Source organism: Rissa tridactyla, chromosome 15, assembly GCF_028500815.1.
Source record: "Rissa tridactyla isolate bRisTri1 chromosome 15, bRisTri1.patW.cur.20221130, whole genome shotgun sequence".
In the NCBI taxonomy this organism is placed as follows: domain Eukaryota; kingdom Metazoa; phylum Chordata; class Aves; order Charadriiformes; family Laridae; genus Rissa; species Rissa tridactyla.
This window is the reverse complement of record NC_071480.1, coordinates 364,511-386,767: the sequence shown is the minus strand read 5'-3', so window position 1 is coordinate 386,767 and position 22,257 is coordinate 364,511. Positions and strand designations below refer to the sequence as shown.

Genomic DNA, 22,257 nt, shown 5'->3' with positions numbered 1-22,257 from the left:
CTGGGACAATCTGTAGCAGTGATGAATCAAGGATCCTCTCGCCCTCCAACCATTATCTTCTACTGCTTTTCCCTGTGGGCACCAATTGTACAGAGACGGCTGAACTACAAAGTATCAAACATGTCTCTGGGGGCAACAGTCTGGGGCTTGTGGGCCCAGGTGATCTTCTCCTTGATCCTTTAGTGAGGGGGAAGGATTGAGGAGGTGTGGAGGTATCCCATGGGTCAACAGTGTATTGTTGTCAGCTGGTGTTGACAACAGTGTTCAGGTTTTTACTATCATGGGGTCATCTTTGAGGCCTGATATGTGCTTTAAAATAGGTGGGATCCAGTTGTGTAAGTGGGATAAAACATTCTTGCCAACAGGCTGTCCAAGGAGAGCTTTAAACTAGGCACAATCGGTAATGGAGAGGATCATCAAGAAACAAGTGAGGAAGTGCTGGACAAGGTTGGCACGTAATGTGTTTTCAATGACGCAAACTCAGAGACCTTCTAATCAAGAAAAAATGTCTGAGAGGTGCCCACCCCAAGTGCATCTACATACATACATAAGGAACTGCCTACAAGACAGAACTATGGGGAAAGCTCTCACATCCTTTTTTGGACATCAGCATGGCTGTGCGCGTCTCTGAAGTCCACACACACTAATGCATGACCACAGGGAACAAAAAAGATAAATTAGATGTGTGCATACAGTAGCACGTCTATGATCTCTCTGGAGTTAGAGAGACATGCTGGAATTCCTCACGTGACTGGACTGCTGCAGTAGATGGATATAGGCCCTTTAGGAACCTGTCTAGAAGGTAGCATGAGGACTTATGCTTTACATGAGATCAGCAGAGATCCATGGAGTTTTGTCTGGAGACGGACATTGAGCCAGTTAAGAGCTTATAGCTAAGGATTAAAGGGCAGACCAAGAGAGGTGAGACTGTGGTGATGACCATCTGATCAGCAATTGGAAGCCCCTGGTCCTCATGAGGAACTTGAACAAACCCGATATCTGCTGGAAGGAAAAAAACATCAGGAAACAAACAAGGTGAGAGGTTTCTGGAGTGCGTTGACAACAACTTTCTGATACAAGTGATGGAGCGGCTGACAAGGGGAGGCGCTCTGCTGGACTTCCTGCTTACAAACAAGGAAGAACTGATCAGAGGTGTAAAGACTGGGGACAGCCTTCGCTGTGGTGACCATGAGATGATGGAAGTCAGGATCCTGAAAAAAACGGTTAAAAAATTGGAAAAAACCCCACACCAAACCCCCCAAATATAAAACAACCTCCCCCCCCAAAAAGCAACATCATAACCCTGGACTTAAGGAGAGATGACTTTGGCCTGTTCAGAGATCTGCAAGGAAGAATTCTTTGTCTTGGAAGAGATCCTGATATTGAAGGATCACCTCCTCCAAGCTCAAGAACATTGCATCCCAACAAGCAGGAAAACAAGCAAAGGTGGCAGGAGGCTTGCATGGATGAATGAGTTCTGTCAAAACTCAGACATAAAAAGGAGGTGGAAGCAGGGGCAAGTGACTTGGGAAGAATATAGAGACACTGTCCAAGCGTGCAGGGACAGAGTTAGGAAAGCTAAAGGTAACCTGGAGATGAATCTGGTAAGGGACATGAAGGATAACAAGAAAAGTTTCTACAGGTCCATTAGCAGCAAAAGGAAAACTAATGAAAATGTGGACGTACTGCTAAATGGGAATAGGGACCTGGTCACAAAGGACATGAAGAAGACCAAGGTACTGAATGCCTTCTTCACCTTGGTCTTCACTGATAAGACTGGTCTTCAGCGATGCCAGCTCCTTGAGACAATGGAAAAGTCCAGGGCAAGGGTAGACTCATAATCTGTTGAAAGGATCACATTACAGAATATTTAAACAAACTGGACATAAACAAGTCCATGGGGCCTGATGGGATGCATCCATGAGCACTGAAGAAGCTAGTCATTGCCACTGCAAGGCTTTGCTCAACTATCTTTGAAAGGTCAAGGTTATCAGGCTTTCTTCCTGTGGACAGGAAGAAAGCAAATGTCACTGTTAACTTCAAGAAAGCCAAGAAGAAGGATCCAGGGAACTATAGGCTGGTCAGCCTTACCACCATCCTGGGAAGGTGATGAAGAAAATAATCTTGGAAACCATTTCCAAACATACAAAGGACAAAAAGGTAACAGAGTAGTCAGCACAAATTTACAAAGGGCAGATCATGTCTGACCAACCTGTAAAGGATGAAATGATTGGATGGATGGATGAGCAGTGGATGTTGTTTATCTCAACTGGTTTTTGACTCCCCTAACATCTGCATAGAAAAACTGTTGAGTAATATCCAGAAAACTAAACAGCAAAGACTGAAAAGTAGATTTTGATCAGTTGCACAAAGTTCACCTGGAGGCCAGTAACCAGTGGAGTATCTTCAGGGTCAATACTAGACAAATGCTGTTTAACATCTTCATTAATGTCCTGGACAATGGGACCAAACACACTCTCAGTGAGATTTCACATGAGCGAGCTGCGATTCAGAGAGACGTAGACAGGCTGGAGAAATGGGTAAACAGCAACCTTAAAGGCCAACAAGGGAAATACAAAGTCCTTCATGTGAAGATGAATAACTCCGTATATCAGCAGAGATGGCGGGCTGCTGGAAAGGAGCTTGGCTGAAAAGGACCTGGGGGTCTTGGTGGACACAGAGCTGAACAAAAGCCAGCAATGTGCCCTTGTGGCAAAGGTGGCCAAGGTCATTCTCAGTAGCATTAGGAAGAGTGTTACAAGATGTTCAGAGAAGGCAAGTATTCACCCTTTACTCAGCACTAGTAAGGCCACATCTGGAGTGCGGTATTCACTTCTGGGCTTCCGAGTACAAGAAAGACAGGGACATATTGAAGAAAATCCAGAGAAGGACCACAGGCATGATTAGTAAACTGAAGGATCTGTCATAGAAGGGGAAGCCATGTGAGCTGAGACTGTTTAGCCAGGAGAAGAGAAGGCTTAAGGGCATCTCATCAGAGTAAAGAAGAGAGTGACAGACTCTTCTCAGTGATTTCCAGTGAACATTTAAATATAAGAAAAAAAACCTTTTAATGGTGAGGGTGGTGAAACCCTCTGGGGTATTTTTGTCCATAGAGGTTGCAGAGTCTCCCTTTTTGGAGATGCTGAAAATGTGATGGAACACTGCCTGAACAACCTGCCATAGTAACCCTGCTTTGAGCAGAAAGATTAGACTACAACATCTCCAGAAATCCATTACAAATTCAACCACTCTGTCATTCTATGATTCTGTGAACGTGAGCAATGCTGGAAGAGCAGCTAGAGGCAGAGACGGCTCCGGAAAGGAGGCTGAGTGAACTAGAGTATGTGCAAACAGTAGCCAGTGAAACAACCACAACCTTAAGGAGCCCCATGTCCCTCACCGCAGCATCTGCAGCTGGCAGGACGGATGTTTCAGCCCCTCACACAGCAGCTGCACTCCAGGGTCTCCCAGCTCATTTTCTCCCAGATCCAGCTCCCTCAGGTTCTGGTTGATGGCGAGCATTGTGGCCAAGTCCCCACCGCAGGCACTGGTAAGTTCACCCCGAAACACCCTGAAGGGGAGATACATTGATAAGTGCTGTGGAGCTCATCACAACCTCAATGGCAGATGCAACCGCCCACCAGTGCCTCGCCACACCGATGACCATAAGCCATGACCAACAAACCCTTCCCACACTTGCCACATGCCCACCACTTGGCCAATGAGGGACCGGGGCTGCAGCCACTGCCCAATCCAAGGACAGGCCGATGGCCTCCCCTCAGCTTATCCCCTGCCAGGAGGCACTGAAGAGCCCCCCTGGCCCTGCAGCTCTGCCCCAGCCATGCAGGAGCCATCCCTGAGAAGGGATCCACACAGCCGTACAACCCATCATGTCCTGCCCACAAAGATGCTGGAGGACATCCTCAAGAAGACCCGTGTCCCTCACCGCAGTGTCTGCAGCTGGCAGGAAGGATGTTTCAGCCCCTCACACAGCAGCCGCAATCCAGCATCTTCCAGCTCATTTCCCTGCACGTCCAGCTCCCTCAGGCTCTGGCTGGTGCTGAGCACTGCAGCCAGCTCCCCACAGCAGGCACTGTCAAGTTGACACCACCGCAACCTGCAGGGGAGGCACAAGGAAAAGAGCTGCAGGACTCATCACTGACAGGCTGACAGATGTAATGCCTGCCAGCTCCTTACCATGCCAATGACTGTAAGCCATTGCCACAAATCCTACTCGACACTTCCCCAGCAGCAGGGAGCTCAGTAGACACACACCAAGCAGGGACCCCTGTGACCAGGGTGCCTGGAAGAGCTGTGTGAGGAGCACCGTGGAAGGCACAGCCACCAGCTCCACCTGCACAGTGCTTCTTCTTCAGGATGAACAGGGACCCAACACTGCAGACTCACCTGGCTTACAGCCTCCCCTCATTCTTGCAAGAAGCAGCCTCCCAGCACCAGCCTCATTGTGTACTACCCACAAGGCAGCTGGGGAAAAATCCAAGGAGCCTCCTATCCCTCACCACAGTTTCTGCAGCTGGCAGGAAGGATATTTCAGCCCCTCACACAGCAGCTGCAATCCAGGGTCTCGCAGGTCATCAATAAGGTCCAGCTCCCTCAGGCTCTGGTTCGTGCAGAGCACCGCAGCCAGATCACCATAGCAGGTGCTACTCTTTATGCAATTCAACAACCTGCAATGGAGACACATGGAGATGAGCCAAGAGGCTTGTCACTGCTGTAGTAAGAGACAGAGCCACTCACCAGGCTCATACTCATGAACAATGGGCAGAAACACTGCCCCACACTGTCTGGAATACAAGTGCCCATCATCACCCCCCCTCTTCAGCTAAGGGGACCAAAAGATCTCAGAAACCTCAGAGGGCTGCCTCCTCTGCCTCTCTCCACAGCCCAGGAGAAAAGCCTGAAGAACTGCATTGTTACCCTTTCTCATGGCATACAGAGGAATGGCTTCACCCAAACGGGTGAGAAGTCATATTTAAAAGGCAGGACACAGCATACAGCAGGAAAGCCAACGGTGTCTTTACGATGGTCCCTCACAACCAGGAACAGTCCCAGAGGGCACACATGGCCAAAAACTATTGGAACTGAATAGAGAGCACTTCAGACAGGACAATGAGAGATGAGCATCACTTGGCAGATGAAAATGGAGGAGAGGAATCGTGGCTGACGGAGAGACAGAGGCCCAGCACTGTGCAGCAGTAGGTCACCCTGGAACTGTGTTCACTGCCAGCAGTGAACTGCCACAATAGCCCTGCCCTGCATCCCTTCACCTGGCAGTCCTGGCAAAGAGAAGGAAGCAACATTACAACAAAGCCTTCAACATGCTAATGAGGGCTTGGCAATACCTGCCAATGTTATATATTTCTGGATGTGTAGATGCATTGCAGAGAAGCGCAGTATGTCTGCCTGTGTGCCCCCCACCCCTAGCTCCCAGGTACTGCCGCACTGATGGAGGTTTGCGCTGGCTGCACCGGAGTCTAGAGAAAAGAGAACCAAAAGGGAAGAGGGAAAGATCTCCCTCTCTGTGAAGTGAGGCATTTCATCTGTGCTGGCTTTTGAAGCTTCCCACACCAAAAGGTCACAAAAGACTATTCTCTCAGCAAGGACTCTGACAAATGTATCAGGACATGAGGGCTTGGAGTGTTTAAAGAGTTCTTCGTTCCTGCTGAAGGTGCTGCTATGTGTTTCAGAGTGCCGGCTCCAAACAAGGGGTCACATACTGCCCTAAAGAGGACTTGGCAAGGACTGGAAGGAAACAGCAATGGCTAGCTCTTTTCCTTAGGGCATTTACATAAGACTTCTCATCAGGATCATGCTTTTGAAGCAGAGTGCACCCAGTTATTGTGTGCTGGTCACACTGTGGAGGGGTCTCTTCTCAGTAGGTTTCTTTGAGATAAGCTGGGCACAGCAGTTGCACTCCAAAAGCAAAACTACATGGAACAGCTGTCAGAGGGCTTACGGCTTACCAAACCACAGGTGATGCAAAGGGAAAGCACCCAAAAAGATCCAGAGTGTGAACATCACACCTTCCACATCAGCACTTCTGCCCTGTGCATCTAGCCCCGTGGCTCAGCACTATTTACAATGGTGAACACTGCCTTTCAGTCCCCCAACCTTCTTGATTAATTCCCACCACCTCCTGCCCCTGACCCTCTTCCCCACTGACCGGGTACCTCCAAAGGCTAGAGACAACAAGCGGGGACTTCTGTGAACTCCAGGTTCTCCGCAGACACAGTCACATCAGTGTGCACACCAGTGCTCCCACTGCCCCATGAGGGTGTGCACAGCTGGATTTCACTCTCTGCCTAGAGGGTCCCAGTGCAATGGGGCGTACCCCGTACAACTCAAACACCCACCTGGGGCTCACACTGACGAGACAGCATCTATGCAAGAACACTGACATCGGGAACGGTAGCTCGGATGGCAATGCGAGTAGAAAGGGAAAGACTGGAATGGCAGCTGAGTGACTCAGACCATGTGTCAACACATGGCCGTGGGCACAGTGTGCAAAGGCAGACACTGTGCACCCAGGAGATCAGGACGGACTCTCCAGCTCAGTCCCCCTGGAAAGGTCAAAAGGATAGCCCTGCCTTTCCACTGCTTGCCCACAAGCCTCTCTACTGCAGTACAAGAGGGAAGCATGCCCAGAGAGGCATGCATCCCCCTGTGGTACTACAGAGACCAGGGCTGGGGCAGAAGGCCCCTAGCCAAGACACCTGTCACAGCTATTAGTGCTGTCCTGGCAGGGCAGGGCAGGCGGGGAGCATGGGCCGAGCAGAGATCTCACCCTGCAGATGCACCTCACTGGTAGCCTGTCGCCACCCCTGCATGCAGGCAGCAGCTGCCCTGCCCCAGCCACAAGCTACACTGAGTGTCACCCATGGGGCAGATGGAAAAGGCCCTGAGGAGCCCCATGTCCCTCACCGCAGCGTCTGCAGCTGGCAGGAAGGATGTTTCAGCCCCTCACACAGCAGCTGCACTCCAGGGTCTCCCAGCTCACTTCCTTCCAGGTTCAGTTCCCTCAGGCTCTGGCTGGTGCTGAGCACTGCTGCCAGGTCCCCACAGATGGTGCTGGTGAGCTGACATTTCACCAATCTGAAAAAGATCCACCAAGTTGTCAGAGCCACCAGGACAGATGCTCATGCCCACACCAGGCCAATGAGCATAAGCCACGGCTACAAACCCCACCGATGCCCACCCCACAACCAATCTCCTCCCAGAAGGTACGTCTCAACCCCACAGCTCTGCCCCTGTCAGTGGGCAGCTGCCAGGCCCTGCCTCAGCAGCCTCATTCCTGCCTCCCCCAGCAGTGGGGGCTGAGAAGATGCACACCAGGCAGGCAGCCCTGCGACCAGTGTTCCTGGAAGAGCTGGGTGAGGAGCATGGCAAGGGCACAGCCACCAGCTCCACCTGCACAGTGCTCTTCTCAGGGCTAGAGCCAGAAGCAGCTCCTGCTTCCTGATGAGACCTCTCCCTCAATATATCAATTGGGAGGAACAAAGCCATGCTTTAAACACAACAGGCTTATTGCAAACTGAAGTGGGAAGTGCTGCCTTCCCATAGAGCTAAGAAAAGTTAAAGGAGACCTTGTAGTAGGTAAGGCTCTGGGAAATGCCATGTGGAGCCCCATGTCCCTCACCGCAGCGTCTGCAGCTGGCAGGAAGGATGTTTCAGCCCCTCGCACAGCAGCTGCAGTCCAAGGTCTCCCAGGTCATTATAAGCAAGGTCCAGCTCCCTCAGGCTCTGGCTGATGCCAAGCACTGCGGCCAGGTCCCCACAGATAGAGCTGGTGAGTCGGCAGCACCACAACCTGCAGAGGAGACACAAGGAGAAGAGCTGTGGGGTCATCACAGCTGCCACGCCCTCACCAGGCCAAAGCCACAATCCCTGCCCACCCCATGGCCAATGATGGGCCAGTACCATAGCCACTGCCCGCTCCCCTCTGTCAGTTCCCTCCTAAGAGGCACTCGTTGGCTCCTCATGCCCCACTGGTCTGCTTTGGCCACAGGGACCTAGTCCAGAGGATGGTCGTGCTGGTGGAACAGGGACAGGGTCGCACCCAATGCCAGCTGGCCGTGCCTGCAGGCAGCCATGGGGCTGCCCTGCCCTGGCATTGGGCCTGGCTCCCTGCAGGCTGCTGGGTGCCCACAGGCACCCAGGCCCACACTCGCTCTGCGGGACACAGCAGCCCCCTCCTGCAAAGGCCAGCTTTGCCCTCAGGGCTGGGCAGGGGGCAGCTGCCAGGCCTTGCCTCGGCCACTACAGCCCTGCCTTTGGGCTGTGCTCCTGGGGAGGAAGAGAAACCCACAAGAACCTGTCAGATTCACTAGAGCCTGACCTTGGGCCGAGGTTTCACTGTGGATGCCCCTTCACGGATGTACAATTTGCTCTGCCATCCCCCCGTCTGGGGTGGGAAACCACTTGGATATCTCTGATGTGGTTTTATCCTGTCTCTAATGAAGTAAAGAAGAGCAGAGGAAAAGCAAGTCTCCTCCTTGCTTCCTGAACATCTTGACTCCTGATCTGAAATCAAGGTCTCTTTCTCCATCCCCTCCCCATCCTTAGTTGAGGTTCCCAGATGGACAGTGCCAGGTTCCAGTAGAGCCATGGAAAATCCCTTTCCCCAAATGCCTCATTGCAGGGCCCTTGAATATTACTCTATGGTATTAGGGTTGTGAACACGAGCTCTATCAGGCTGTAGAAGGACTCCACCTCTCCAACACCTCCTCACAGTCGATAGGCTTAACAGCATCAAAGAAAGGGACTTCCTCATCAGCAGGTAAACAGAGGGAGCTGCCTATTTGAGAGAAGGGCTGCCATTTTTGTTTATGTGTCTCTCAGGAACAGAATAGTTTTCTCACCTGACTGTTTTTAATTTGCTCCTTGGATTTCCTAAAGCTTGACAGAGCAGGGACACCGGCGGTGAAGTGGACTCCTCTGCCTGGGGTGCATGCCTAGAAAAGTAAAGAACACATGATCTGCATTAGAAGATGCAAGCTGAATTCATTAATAATTCATAAACATCAAGATAGCATGTTAGAGAGCATAACATCCCACTCAAAGCACAACTGTAAGTACTTCCAGTTTACTGCAAAAAAAACCCCAAAAACACGAAAAAACAGATGTGTCTCATACTGTGCAATTCTAGGTCAGATTTATATGAAATTCACAGTAATCACAAATGCTGTACTGTACATGGCTACATGAGACATGTCTAGTTTTGCTGTCCACGTACACAGATTGTGTTAGCTGTGGTCAAGTTTGTTAAGAAGTATTCCCAGGGAAGACAGGCTGGTGCTATTCACTCTCATCTCCAAACCTTCAAGGAGCAATGCACTGGGCTGCCTCAACAGAGGTCTCCAAAACCACCTCAGCTCTGATCAGATTAAAAGACTCTGTTCCTTGAATTCAGAGGAGATTCTTTTGAGAACTCAGGGACTGAAGAAGAGAAACTGCCCCGGCTGTGAAGGAAAGAGAGAGATAACAGTTTCCCCAAGCAGGAGACAGGAAAAGGAGTACATTCACAGCCTTCGCTTCTGGTGTTAACCCCTTCTTATAAGCTGTGTTCCTTCTCTGCACATTAACCAATACTGTTTGGAAAAGGGTGATTGTAGTCCCCACCGAGCACCGAAGTCCTAAAGACAGGATCCAAGAGACCAAGTCCAGTTTGGGCCCAGTGAGTAATGCCAGCTGTACTATAAGCAGAAGCCCAGTGCCTTGGGAGAAGAGCAAGAACCTACCCCCAGGGCTGTAACTGCACAGATCTGGAAAGCAGTAAGATCCACAACTAGCCCAGGGTCCAGGCAGACGTCCTTTCTGGGGGTACCTTTGAGGAGTGGGCCCATACAAACCTCACGAAGTTCAATAAGACCAAGTGCAAGGTCCTGCTTCTGGGTGAGGGCCATCCCCAGTATCAGTCGAGATGGGGGCATGAATGGATTGAAAGCAGCATTGCAGAGAAGGACTTGGGGATAGTGGTGGAAGAAAAATTGCATACAAGCTGGCAATGTGTACTTGCATCCCAGAAATACAATCATATCAGCAGCTGTCTAAAAAGAAGCACGGCCAGCAGGTCAAGGGAGCTGATTCTGCCCTTCTATTCTGCTCTCATGAGACCCCACCTGTAGCACTGCATCCAGTTCTAGAGTCCCCAGTACAAGAAAGATACAGACCTGTTCGAACAGATCCAGAGGAGGGCCATGAAAATGATGCAAGTTTTGGAACACCTTTCTTACAAAGAAAGGCTGAGAGAGCTGGCGTTGTTTAGCCTGGAGAGGAGAAGATTCTGGGGAGACAATACTGCAGCTTTTCAGTACTTAGAGGACATCATAAGAATGACAGAGAAAGACTTTTTACCAGGGCCTGTAGAGACAGAACAAGGGGCAACAGCTTTAAACTGAAAGAGGGTAGATTTAGACTGGACATAAGAAGAAATTTTTTAAGAGGGTAGTAAGACACTGGAACAGACTGTCCAGAGATGTCATGGATCCCCTATCATTGGATGGGTTCAAGGGCAAGCTGGATAGGGCTCTGAGCAACCTGAGGTAGTGAAAAATGTCCCTGTCCATAGCAGGGAGATTGGACTAGATGATCTTTAAAAGGTCTCTTCCAACCCAAACTATTCTATGGTTCTAACTGTTGGGCAGCCAGGCTCTCGCTCAGTGTAAGTTGGAGCAGGACAATAAACTTGCTCTTTCCACTCTACTTGTGACAGACTTCTGCTGCCAGGAGCTTCCAGCATTTTCCTTAGTTGTGGTAAGGCAACACCAGGAACTTTTTTCCTAACATTGACAGGGAAACACCCAGAGGGTACCACCGCCATCCCTTTCAAAATCCTTACCAGTCACACTACTGACAGTGGAAATACAGATACAGAAAAGAGACCTATGCACCATCCAAGTCCCAGGTATAGGGTTGCTTTGCCAGATAAACACAGGCTTGAGCCACCACAACAGATGTCCAGATGCCACTGGTGGATCCTACAGCACAGATCAACTCTGGCACAGTCACATTACCTGTCAGAGCTTTTAGCAGGAAGAAAACACCCCTAGGAAGAAGTGGAGCACATGCAATCACAGGATGCAGAAGGCCATATCTCGTGCATCAAAAGGGCAGGGGTGAATTGGATACCTCTATACAGTGTCTTCTTGAGCCTGCGGATCTCTCCAGCAGTCCGGCTTTGCATGGCCTCTCACTTAAGCTTAACTCTTACAACAGGAGGAAGGAGTTTATGACAGGCAGAGGCAAGACAGGGGATAGGAATTTTCTTTAAAAAGGCTGGACACAGAAATAGAAAGCAAAGCTATGGGCTCCGCACCCTATCCCCTGAGCCATAAGGTCGTGTGCGGTGCTGCCTCTCATACAGTTCAGTGCATAGTATGTCCCTGTTTAGAATGAGAATATGTGAAAAGCCCACAAGACAAACAGAACTCATCAATCTGGCTAAGACTGACTTAAAAACCTCAGTGGAAAGAGTCAATACTGTAGCTCTGAGCAAGCAGCCTTTATGTCAAACAGCCGTAGGGTAAAAACCCTTGGAAAGTTTATGAGGTCACCCTTTCCACAGAGCTCTCTTCCTGAACACTGTTACTTATATGAGCACTGTAGTTGACAAAAGTTTACTTATGAAGAAAAACTCTCATCTCAGGCACTCTCTTCCTATAGAGTAGTCCCAATGCCAGACCCCAAATTACAGCAGCTTCTCCCATTTAAGAGACACTTTTCACTGAAAGAAACCTTGAAAAGAAGCAAGATACATCCACCGAATATATTTAGGTTCTCACACAAACCATCAGTTTGATGTCTAGCAGCTGGAACCTGGATGAAAGCAACACACCTGAAGCCTACGTGCTGAAAGGATTGAGAACACTCTTGGAAGGCAGCAAGCATACCTGAAAAGGCATATCTGCAAGAGACTGCTTGCTGTTGGGCTCCACTGACTATAGATCTGCACTGCGAATTCAGTGCAAGATAGCCTGAGCTGAGTTTAGAAGGAAAGGCCTTCAAAAGACTTCAAAGGGCATCGTTAGCACAGATCACAGAATGACAGGGGCTGGAAGGGACTGCAAGGATTTCAGAATGTCACCAGAGGAGGAGGTGACGCGCATGGAAGAGGCCCCACCATATAATAAACTGCCAGAAAATGAGAAGAAATATGCCCTGTTCACTGATGGGTCCTGACGGATTGTGGGAAAGCATCCAAAGTGGAATGCTGCTGTGTAGGGCGCTACGCGACAAGTTGCAAAAGCCCATGAAGGACAAGGTCCATCGAGCCAGTTTGTAGAGGTGAAAGCCATTCATCTGGCTTTGGACATTGCTGAGTGAGAAAAATGGCCAGTACTTTCACAGAATCATAGGGTTGGAAGGGACCTCTGGAGATCATCTAGTCCAGCCCCCTGCCAGAGCAGGGTCACCTAGAGCAGGTGGCACAGGAACACCTCCAGGCGCGTTTGGAATGTCTCCAGAGACAGAGACTCCACCACCTCTCGGGGCAGCCTGTGCCAGGGCTCTGCCACCCTCACAGCAAAGAAGTTCCTCCTCATGTTTAGGTAGAACTTCCTATGCTCAAGTTTGTGCCCATTATCTCTTGTCCTGTTGCCGGGCACCACTGAAAAAAGACTGGCCCCATCCTCCTGACACGCACCCTTTAAGTATTTATAAGCTTTGATAAGTCTTCTTTTTTACAGACTAAAAAGACCCAAGTCACTCAGGCTTTCCTAACAAGAGAGGTGTTCCAGTCCCCTAATCATCTTGGTAGCTCTCTGCTGCACCCTCTCCAGCAGTTCCCTGTCCTCCTTGAACCGGGGAGCCCAGAACTGGACACAGTACTCCAGGTGCGGCCTCCCCAGGGCAGAGCAGAGGGGGAGGATGACCTCCCTCCACCTGCTGGCCATACTCTTCTTGATGCACCCCAGGATGCCATTGGTCTTCTTGGCCACAAGGGCACATTGCTGGCTCATGGGCATCCTGTTTTCCACCAGGACTCCCAGGTCTCTTTCAACTGAGCTGCTCTCCAGCAGGTCATCCCCAACCTGTCCTGGTGCAGGGGGTTATTCCTCCCCAGATGCAGCACCCTACACTTGCCCTTGTTGAATTTCATAAGGTTCCTCTCCACCCAACTCTCCAGCCTGTCCAGATCTCACTGTATGGCGGCAAAGCCTTCTGGCGTGTCAGCCACCCCCCCCAGCTTTGTGTCATCGGTGAACTTGCGGAGGGTGCACTCCATCCCTTCATCCAGGTCATCAATGAATATACTGAACAGGACTAGACCCAGTACTGACCCCTGGGGAACACCACTCATCACTGACCTCCAACTAGACTCTGTGGCCCTAATCACGACCCTCTGAGCTCTATCTTTCAACCAGTTTTCAATCCACCCCACTGTCTGTTCATCTAACCCACAATTCCTAAGCTTCCCTATGAGGATGCTGCGGGAGGCCATGTGAAAAGCCTTGCTGAAGTCAAGGTAGACAACATCCACTGCCCTCCCCTCATCTACCCATCCAGTCATGCCATCGTAGGCAGCTATCAGATTAGTCAGACATGATTTCCCCTTGGTGAATCCATGTTGAGTACTTCTGATAGCTTTCTTTTCCTCCACATGCTATGATTCTACGCTTTGAGATGATGCCCAGAACGAGCTGTTCCATCATCTTTCCAGGGATGGAGGCAAGGCTGACTGGCCTGTAGTTTCCTGGGTCTTCCTTCTTGACCTTTTTGAAGACTGGAGTGCCACTGGCTTTCCTCCAGTCCCCAGGCACCTCGCCTGTTCCCCAGGACCTTTCAAAGATGATGGAGAGTGACTCAGCAATGACATCTGCAGCTCCGTCAGCACTTGTGGGTGCATCCCATCAGGACTCATGGACTTGTGGATATCCAGTTTACTTAACTGAACTCTAACTTGACCCTCCTCAACCAAAGGGAAGTCTTCCTTCGTCCAGACTTTCTCTGTTACCTCCAAAGTCTGGGACTCCTGAGGGTCGGCCTGAGCAGTAAAAACTGAAGCAAAGAAGGCATTCAGTAACTCTGCCTTTCCTGCATCCTCTGTCACCATGGCACCTGTCTCATTCAACAGCGGGCCCACATTTTCTCTAGTTTTCCTTTTGCCTCCAATATACTTGACGAAACCCTTCCTGTTGACCTTAACTTCCCTTGCTAGGTTTAATTCCAAGGAGGTCTTGGCTTTCCTTGTTTCATCCCTGCATACTCTGATGGCATTCTTGCAATCTTCCTAAGTGGTCAGTCCCTTCTTCCACGTGCTGTAAACTTCCTTGTTCCACTTGTGCTTTTTCAGAAGCTCCCTGCTCAATCACGCAGGTCGCCTGCTTCCCTTGTCTGATTTCTTGCTCTTAGGGACGCACCGATCCTGAGCTTGGAGAAAGTGGTATTTAAATACCAACCATCTCTCTTGAGGCCCCCTGCCTTCCAGAGCCCTAGCCCATGGGATTTCTCCAAGCAGTTTCTTGAAGAGGTCAAAGTTAGCCCTCCTGAAGTCCAAGGTTGCAATCCTACTTGTTTTACGCATACCAATTGTTTCAGATAATTTGTTTCAGAAATGCATTAGCTTTAGCTATGCTTTGCAATGCAAGTCTTTCTAGTTAGAATATGAGATCTCTGAAGCGCCCTATTCCAGTGGAAGACTCACAATGCCACACCTAAAGGTGCAGCAGGTTTTCCAGTTTAACAGACATTTACCACCCTAATTTGAAAGAAATCTGCAACAGTAAATCTCTTCACTGAATGCAATCTCACACAATCAATGCGTGAGAACAGAGTGAATGACAGGACCACACCTTTGTGGTGGAGGGACTGAGAACATCCTTGGGCACTACCACAAGTCTGCTGCAAAAGGCAGTATTTCAGCCAGAAGCAGGTGGTGGTGGAGAGACAGTGGGTCTCTGAAAGATCACAAATCATAGAATCACCGCATGGTTGAGGCTGGAAGGGACCTCTAGAGGTCATTTGCTCCAAGGCCCCTGATCAGGCCACCTCAAGCAGGTTGCCCAGTACCATGACCAGCAGCTTTTGAATATCACCAAGGATGGAAACTCCACAACCTCCCTGGGCAACCAGTGCCAGTATTCCATCACCCTCACAGTGAAAAAGGGTTTCCTGATGTTCAGAAAGAACCTCCTGTGTGCCCATTGCCTCTGGCCCTGTCGCTGAGCACCACTGAAAAGAACCTAGCTTTGCCCTCTTTGCATCCTCCCTTCAGGTATTTATGTACATTGATGAGATCCCCCTAAACCTTCTCTTCTCCAGGCTGCACAGTCCCAGCTCTTTCAGCCTTTCTTCATATGCACGACATTGAAAAAACAAAGTTGAAAAACTGCTCAGCACTTGCCTTCAGTATCCCATTGACACTGCATACACTGGGCTGTGTGAGCCTAGGAAGGTGCAAGACTTTCTCTATAACTGGCCTCAATATTAACTGTCTTTTAAAAAACAAAGAAAACCCACATTACTTGAAATAGCACACATCAAATAACTGTAGTGCTACTTCCCCTGATACAAGACACACTACCTGCCTCTTTTCAGCTCTGTCTCAGTCCAAGTTCCATCTTTGGACAATCCTAAGCAAAGGTGTAATTTTCAAATAAAGTTTCTATCCCCCCACCAGGACCACTCCTCCTGGGCTGACAGCTCCACAGTCATAGGCCTCTCTCCTTTCGAAGAACAGAGGATTGTGCTTTGACAGTCATCCAGTATCACAAGAAAGTCTCTCCACAATGAGAAGGTTGCACCCCACAGATGAGAAGGGCATAAAGGAAAACTACACTTTTACAGTGATGTTCTACCCAAGTCCTAACAAGCCCTCCACAGCATGAGCCAACTGGACAGGCAAATTAAAATCCCTTTAAAAACCTTTTCTGAAGAGGAGAATGGGTCTATACTACTATAAAAGTAGTATGGGGGGGAGAGATGCCTGTATTTCCTGCAGAAAAACATCACTCCAAGGTGATATTTGCCTTCACCTAGGAGCAAAGGCTTTGAAGAGAAAAAACAACGTCTGCATTCACTGCTCTCTTCCACCTTTATGCAACTGCTCACACAGCAGGTCCTGCCTCCATACATGTTCTCCATAATAGGCTTAGTGAATCAGTAAAAAGATATGTAACATGGATAGGGGATGGAGGCAGGGAAATTTTGTTAGTATGAGAGCAGGAAGATTCTCTTCACCATAGCATTAGCTTTACAGAGGTTTTTATAATGGAAAACTTCCAAACATTTTTAGTTTTCAAAAACAGAGAAGACCAATTTATGTAATCGAGAAACTCCACTCCTGTGGTGGCCAGCAATACTTACTGATGTGACCTATCTGGAGGTCCTGGAACAAACTCGTTTTCATGGTCTTCCAGTGCAACTGAGCACCATTCAAGACAAAAGGAGTCCAGTCCAGTCCACTGTTTGACACAAAATGAAAGGATCATTTGATCATATTGGCTCAGGATGCAGTCTTTCAGAAGTATCCCAGTGAAATGCTCCAATGCATTGCTCACAAATGTTTCTTCTTGAATCTCAAACAAACAGTGAAATACATTCAAGTTGTTAATCGCTCTACCAGAACATGAAGTTGCTCCTTGGCCTATTTTAATCCACTTCAGTACGTCTTTCTTAACTCTAGGTGAGATTTTACACCCAGTTCTTTCTACCAGGTACTCGCTTGTTTCCTCATTTAACAAGCCAAATAGGAATCGTACCACTAATATCCAATTTGTATCATACTTACTGTACTGTTTTAACACTTTATTTATATCCTTCCCTGGCATCCCCAGTTCTCCTGTTTCCTTATTGTCCTCCAGTGCATAGAACAATGCTGCAAAAAACTCTTGAAAGCTCAGGTGAATGAAGCTGTAGACAGTCACACATTTCATATGGTTTCTTATAACACTCTCATTCAGAAAAAGGGAGAGGAGAACTGGGTGATTTAAGCCATACGCCTCAATCTCCTTTTCATGAAACAGGATCTTCCGCTTCCAGATTCCATCAGCAGCCATGCAGCAAAGTCTGCTCAGGAACTTCTTCATATCCTGCTTCAGATGGTCACTCCCACATTTGAGTAAGCTGGAAAGGTACAGCATGTACAGCTCTGTGGTTGTTCTAGAAGTCTGGGCAAGATCTTTCCCTTCAGTAAGTTCTTGTTCAAGGACAGTGCAGATGGTCCAACACATGATGGGTACAAGGCACATGGCAAAGAGAGTGTCATTTCTTTTGACAAAGGTAATAGCTTTTTTTGCTTTATCTTCATCCCTGAAAAACTTGTGGAAATATTCATCCTTCTCAGCATCTGAAAAACCCAATATTTCTACATAACGCTCCTCCTTTAAACACCGTCCCAGACTTTGAAGAGCTGTTGGTCTTGTAGTGATGAGCAAGGAGGACTGAGAGAAGAGAGTTTTCTGAAATAAACTGCTCAGAATTATTTCCACTGGCTTCCTTTCCCCACAGTCAGAACACAGTTTATTTTTTGGCTGATCACAGGGAAACCTCAGTTCATCAAAGCCATCAATGATGAACAGGAGTTTTTCAGGACTAGCCAGGATTGCTTCAGGTGGTGCCTTTCCACAGGGACAGCAAGCTGAGATGAGATCCACCGGACTCAGCATATCTACCTGATAGGAAAGGTTGATTTCTCTACAGTTTATGTAGAAAGCATAGTCAAATTGTGCATAAATGGCTCCTCTTGCCCAGTCTAACATGATCTTTCTTGCTGTCACTGTCTTTCCAATCCCTGCGCTACCCACTATCACAATGATCTGCGGCGTTTGACCTCTTTCATCAGGCCGAAAAAGCGTTTCTACAGTAACTGCAAAGTGAGTATCCTCCCTCACAACTTCTGCATGTCTTCCTCTTAGACCCAGGACTTCATGTTCTTGTTCACTTCTTCCCAGAGGGTTCATAACCATCACCAGCTTCGTGTATCTACTGCTTAGGGTCATATTCTCACCCAGACGAGCATTCACCTCTTCAAATGTATGGAACTCTCTTACTACATGGTCTCTGTATTTCTGCCTGTAATCTAAAACAGTAAGAAACATAAGTCCCTAATAAGCGTAGATTTCCCATTAGCTCCTTGTCATTAAACACACTGCCACTACACTGCACTTGTTTTATACGACTTACAAAGACCTTAACAATGGCTCACAATGAACACCCACCTGAACAGGTGTCTCTATGCTTTACTTAAGGAAGGGGTGGGGGGAACCCATTAGGGAGCACAGGACCCACTGGGGAAGAACGCCTTCATGGGAAAAATGGCTGAGGATATAGTTGGAATAGAGTTGCTAAGCATACTCCTCTTTCTATAAAGCATTGTGGCATCTTTACTAAAGAAGACTTCCAGTTTCATTTCTCTAATGGAAGATGAAAGGTTAACAATGCTCTGATCAATCTCCACTGCAATAAATAGGAAATAATTAAAGTTGCTTAGCTATCACGCATCAAACCACCTCTCTTCTCGCAAACTCTTCCAGGGAAGGATAATCTGAACTGTACTTTGCATTCCTTATGTGGACAGATGATTGCACACTGTTGTCTCCTGCCTGAGACAGCAGCCCATAGCGTAATGGTTCCTGCTGAAGTGGCACTTACCTTCAGCTGACGTTCCAGGACCCAGAGCTGAAACAGGAATTGAACACGTGTATTAGCATTGTCTGCAGCAGCATCCTATGGACAATACTCAGGGGCAGCAGATTCCTCCAGGGCCCAGTCCTTGCCTAAGATCCCAGAGGACAGTCAGTGATTTGCTACTGACACTGGCACATCAGCATTGTGAATGCTCCCAACTCACTGAAAATCCAAACAGATCTCAAGAGTTCTTTCAACCTGCCAGTATTTCTGTCCAAGAAACACCAAGCCTGACACCTCTGCTCAATGTTGCCTTTTCCTGGAGGTCTCAACTGAGCCCTGCTGCAAGAGCTTTCTTAGTTCCATGAGCAACTCTCCGCTCTTGCTGGCTCAGCCCCTCCATGCTGGTTCATTCAACAGGGCTTTGCAAAAGGTGCCTGTGCAGGTGCACCTGTGTGCTGGACACACAGCGGGTATACAAAATGCTGTATGACTGAAGGCCTGGGAAAGGGTCTGGCCTCCGAGTCTCACACAGCATGCAAGGCTGGCAGACACAATAGAATCAAAAGCAAGGCCAGTAAAAGGGGCGCTTTGCAGTCATTTATGGAAAGGGGCAGGAAAAAACATTAAACTAAAATTCTTCCTCTTCCATTGCCTAAGTCGTAGAGTCGTAGAATTACCTAGGTTGGAAGGGACCTTTCAGATCATCTAGTCCAGCCATCAATCTAACTCTGAAAAAAAACCATCCCTAAACCATATCTCTAAGCACTACGTCTACCCATCTTTTAAAAACCTCCAGGGATGGTGACTCAACCACTTCCCTGGGCAGCCTGTTCCAATGCTCCTCCCTCCCTGTCTTGGGCTGGAATTAGCACCTAGACCTTCATTCTCCCTACTCAAGTTCTCTAGTTAAAACCAAGAGCACCAAATTCTGGTCTTTCAAAGCAAAACAAAAGCCGGAAAACATACTGTGTTGTCTTCCTACCTCACTCATGACACCAAGGCCAGGGAACTTCTGTCTTCCACAAGACTGGGCTACTGAGACAGACAAGAGTTCAAGCAGCGCATCTTCTCATAAGCCACTCACCTGAGACACCCCATGAGGAGCTCCCACAGGCATCAGAGCCCTGGACTTTAGACCATAAAGGTTATAAAGACCCAAAACCAGGAAGTCTGTTCCCTGTCTGTCTTGAAACTATATCAGGATTCACACCCATGCTAAGCACAACAGTCTGGGATCCCCTACAGCCTCTCTTTCCTCTCTGCTCACACTCCTGGGGACAAAGGCATAATCCCTGGGTTCCTGCACATTCCTGCAGCACAGAGCCCCAGGCAGGTATGACCAGAGCCTCCTCAGACACAACCAAAGGGAAAGCACATGGGTTCATGCTCTAACACTCACCATCCATCCCACATCCCAGAACCTGTCTGACAGTCAGGGTGAAGGCAGCAGACAACCACTGCACTACCTTCACATCAGGAGGGAACCCTTCTCCTACTGAGGAACCCCAGCTCCCACATGGGGCCGTGCTTCCTTCCTGACGCAGGACAAGAGCCTGGGCTGGGGGCCACAACCCATCCCATCTGATCAAGAGGTTCTCCTACTCTTGAGGACAAACACTGTGGGTCTGACAGGGAGACCTCAGGGGGAAAAAGAAGAATCTGAACAGCAGTCCCTGAAAGGGACATGTAGAGCAGCAGCAGGAAGGAATTCCTGCAGTTATTCTCCTTAGGAAGGAATGCACTGGATTTCTCCTCCCATTTCCCCAGCGCTTGAAAATTGTTCTCTCTCACAACTGCTAAGAAGTCACTTGCACTTTTTCCAGGGACCAGTCAAAGAGAAAGGAAGAAAAAGTATTCATAAACTCCAGTTTCCTCACCTTGCTGTCTCTTCTGTTTCAGTTTAGCTGCAGTGTCTCTTTTATTGATCCCTTCCAGCACACAGATGGCTACCTCCACAGCAGTCTCTGGTCCATAGTGCTCACACATATGGTCAGCAAGCCTAACTGCATCATTGGTTTCTTCAAGTAAACCTCTGGATAGATTGGGTGTGCCTTCATAATCAATATGTGATAATTTAAGCTTGAACTTATTGAACATGCCCAACACAAGATCCTCCAGTGCTTCTAAAACGATGTTCCAGGAATTCATCTCTTCTGCCATCACTCTGTGCTAAAAGTACCCTGGGGAAAAATGTAGATATTTAAGGCTAAATGCTCTCTGAGACCACAGTACTTCTCTCAGCCTCTCCCTGCAACTCCTGCCTCAGGCACAGGGCTAATAAATGAAGCCAGACTGTTGCAGTATCCCTATATGCACCATGCAGAAACAAATACAGCAACCAGGGCACCTGAGGAATGCCTGGGCTCCCTGCCACACTAGCCATGGCAGCAGGACTGGGGCTGCACCCTCTTTATTTCTGGAGACAGTGGCTAGTGTGGGTGGAGAGCTGCTGTCTCTACAGTACTAACACCTTCAGGAGATCACGCACCCACTCACATCACCAGCACCACCGCAGCTCTCAGTGCATCCACAGTGTTTGCCTGCTTGCAGCTCTGCATCTCCCAGGAACAAAAGTGGCATCCAGGGAACATGAAGCCTGTTCCTGCAGGTACAATGCAGAAGCGTTTCACCAGGAACATCAGAACATTGCCCCAGAAACTCGCCATATCCCGAGTGAAAGAGACTTTCCAACATATCACCTCATTAAAAGGCTCACATCATTCAGTTTCTACAGGCTGCAAAGATTTGGCTTTCTGCCCTTCAGCTCAGGTCTCTATTGCTACCCTTGCAGGCCTGTGTGTTGTGTAGGGAGCAAACAGGGGTGAATGAAGAGCTAGGGGCTAAGCCAGGAGCAGGGAGGGTGACAGCAGCCAATCCCCGTGCAAGGCTCCGTTAACAGCACCTGCTCTGGCGCAGCCCCAGCTCCAGGGGACCATCTCTGACCCCCTCCCCATCCCACACGCATTTCCCTTGGGACCACGAGGGCTGAGAAGGGACAGAAGCTGCTTGCACATCTGTGCCTCGGCACGGGGTCCGGCTTCTGCCCTGCTGCAGCTGCTCTGCAGCTCCGCGCCTTCCCGGGCACCCCTCATCCAGCTGGGCAGCGCAGGGTCTCCCGGCGCAGCTCCAGCACTTGTCTCCCTCCTCCAGAAAAGGGCCGCCTCCTTCCCGCGGCGGCTGCTGAGGCTGCTCCCTGGGGCAGCCCTCCATTGCTAAGGGCCGCGAAGACCGGCCGCAGGTGAAGCCCCGCTCTGCTGCCTCCAGACCCGGGATCTCCCCAACCCCGCTCTGCTTCCATGGGCCCCGCTCCCCCCTCAGGACCCGCTTCCACGAGCACCGGGACACGACGCAGCCCCGCTACGCTCCCCCCAGCCATGGGACCGCACCAAGCCCGCTCCCCGGGTCACGCCCCAGCCTGCCTCCGCTTCCCCGAGAGCCCCCCCCGCCCCGGGACCCAGCCCGGCCCGCTACCGTCCCCGCCGCCAGGGCTCACTTCCGCAGGGCGGCCGAACCTCCCGCCCCCGCGGCGGCCCCGAGGCGGGGGGAGCTACGGCGGGCGGTGAGGGCCAGTCCTAGCAGGAAGCGCGCGACTGCTGCCGCCCGGCGCTGAGGCACTGCCGCGGGTCTTCACTCCCTCTGCGTCAACTAACTCATAAAAGTGGAGAGTTA

General features: G+C 49.6%; 1 protein-coding gene across 8 annotated transcripts in view; it reads right to left on the bottom strand.

Annotated features, from left to right (window-relative positions):
- The window catches only part of LOC128917982 (NACHT, LRR and PYD domains-containing protein 12-like), a 42,237-nt gene extending 20,122 nt beyond the window's left edge, over window positions 1–22,115 (bottom strand). For 3 of the 8 annotated variants that reach the window (XR_008469425.1, XR_008469426.1, XM_054221776.1), the window contains exons 1-10: window positions 21,077–21,970; window positions 20,466–20,768; window positions 18,610–18,636; window positions 16,324–18,037; window positions 8,880–8,972; window positions 7,658–7,828; window positions 6,943–7,113; window positions 4,521–4,688; window positions 3,947–4,117; window positions 3,401–3,571 (exon numbers count right to left, since the gene is read on the bottom strand). Coding sequence is in view for 6 of the 8 variants with exons in the window: in XM_054221776.1 (XP_054077751.1) it covers window positions 3,401–3,571; window positions 3,947–4,117; window positions 4,521–4,688; window positions 6,943–7,113; window positions 7,658–7,828; window positions 8,880–8,972; window positions 16,324–18,037; window positions 18,610–18,636; window positions 20,466–20,748 (2,969 nt within the window). In the remaining 2 variants the exon portion in view is untranslated. Of the gene's footprint in view, window positions 1–3,400; window positions 3,572–3,946; window positions 4,118–4,520; window positions 4,689–6,942; window positions 7,114–7,657; window positions 7,829–8,879; window positions 8,973–16,323; window positions 18,038–18,609; window positions 18,637–20,465; window positions 20,769–21,076; window positions 21,974–22,059 lie in introns of those variants that run through there. The other 5 variants (XM_054221773.1, XM_054221774.1, XM_054221775.1 and 2 more) reach the window with 5 other exon arrangements.
- Window positions 22,116–22,257: the final 142 nt, after the last annotated feature.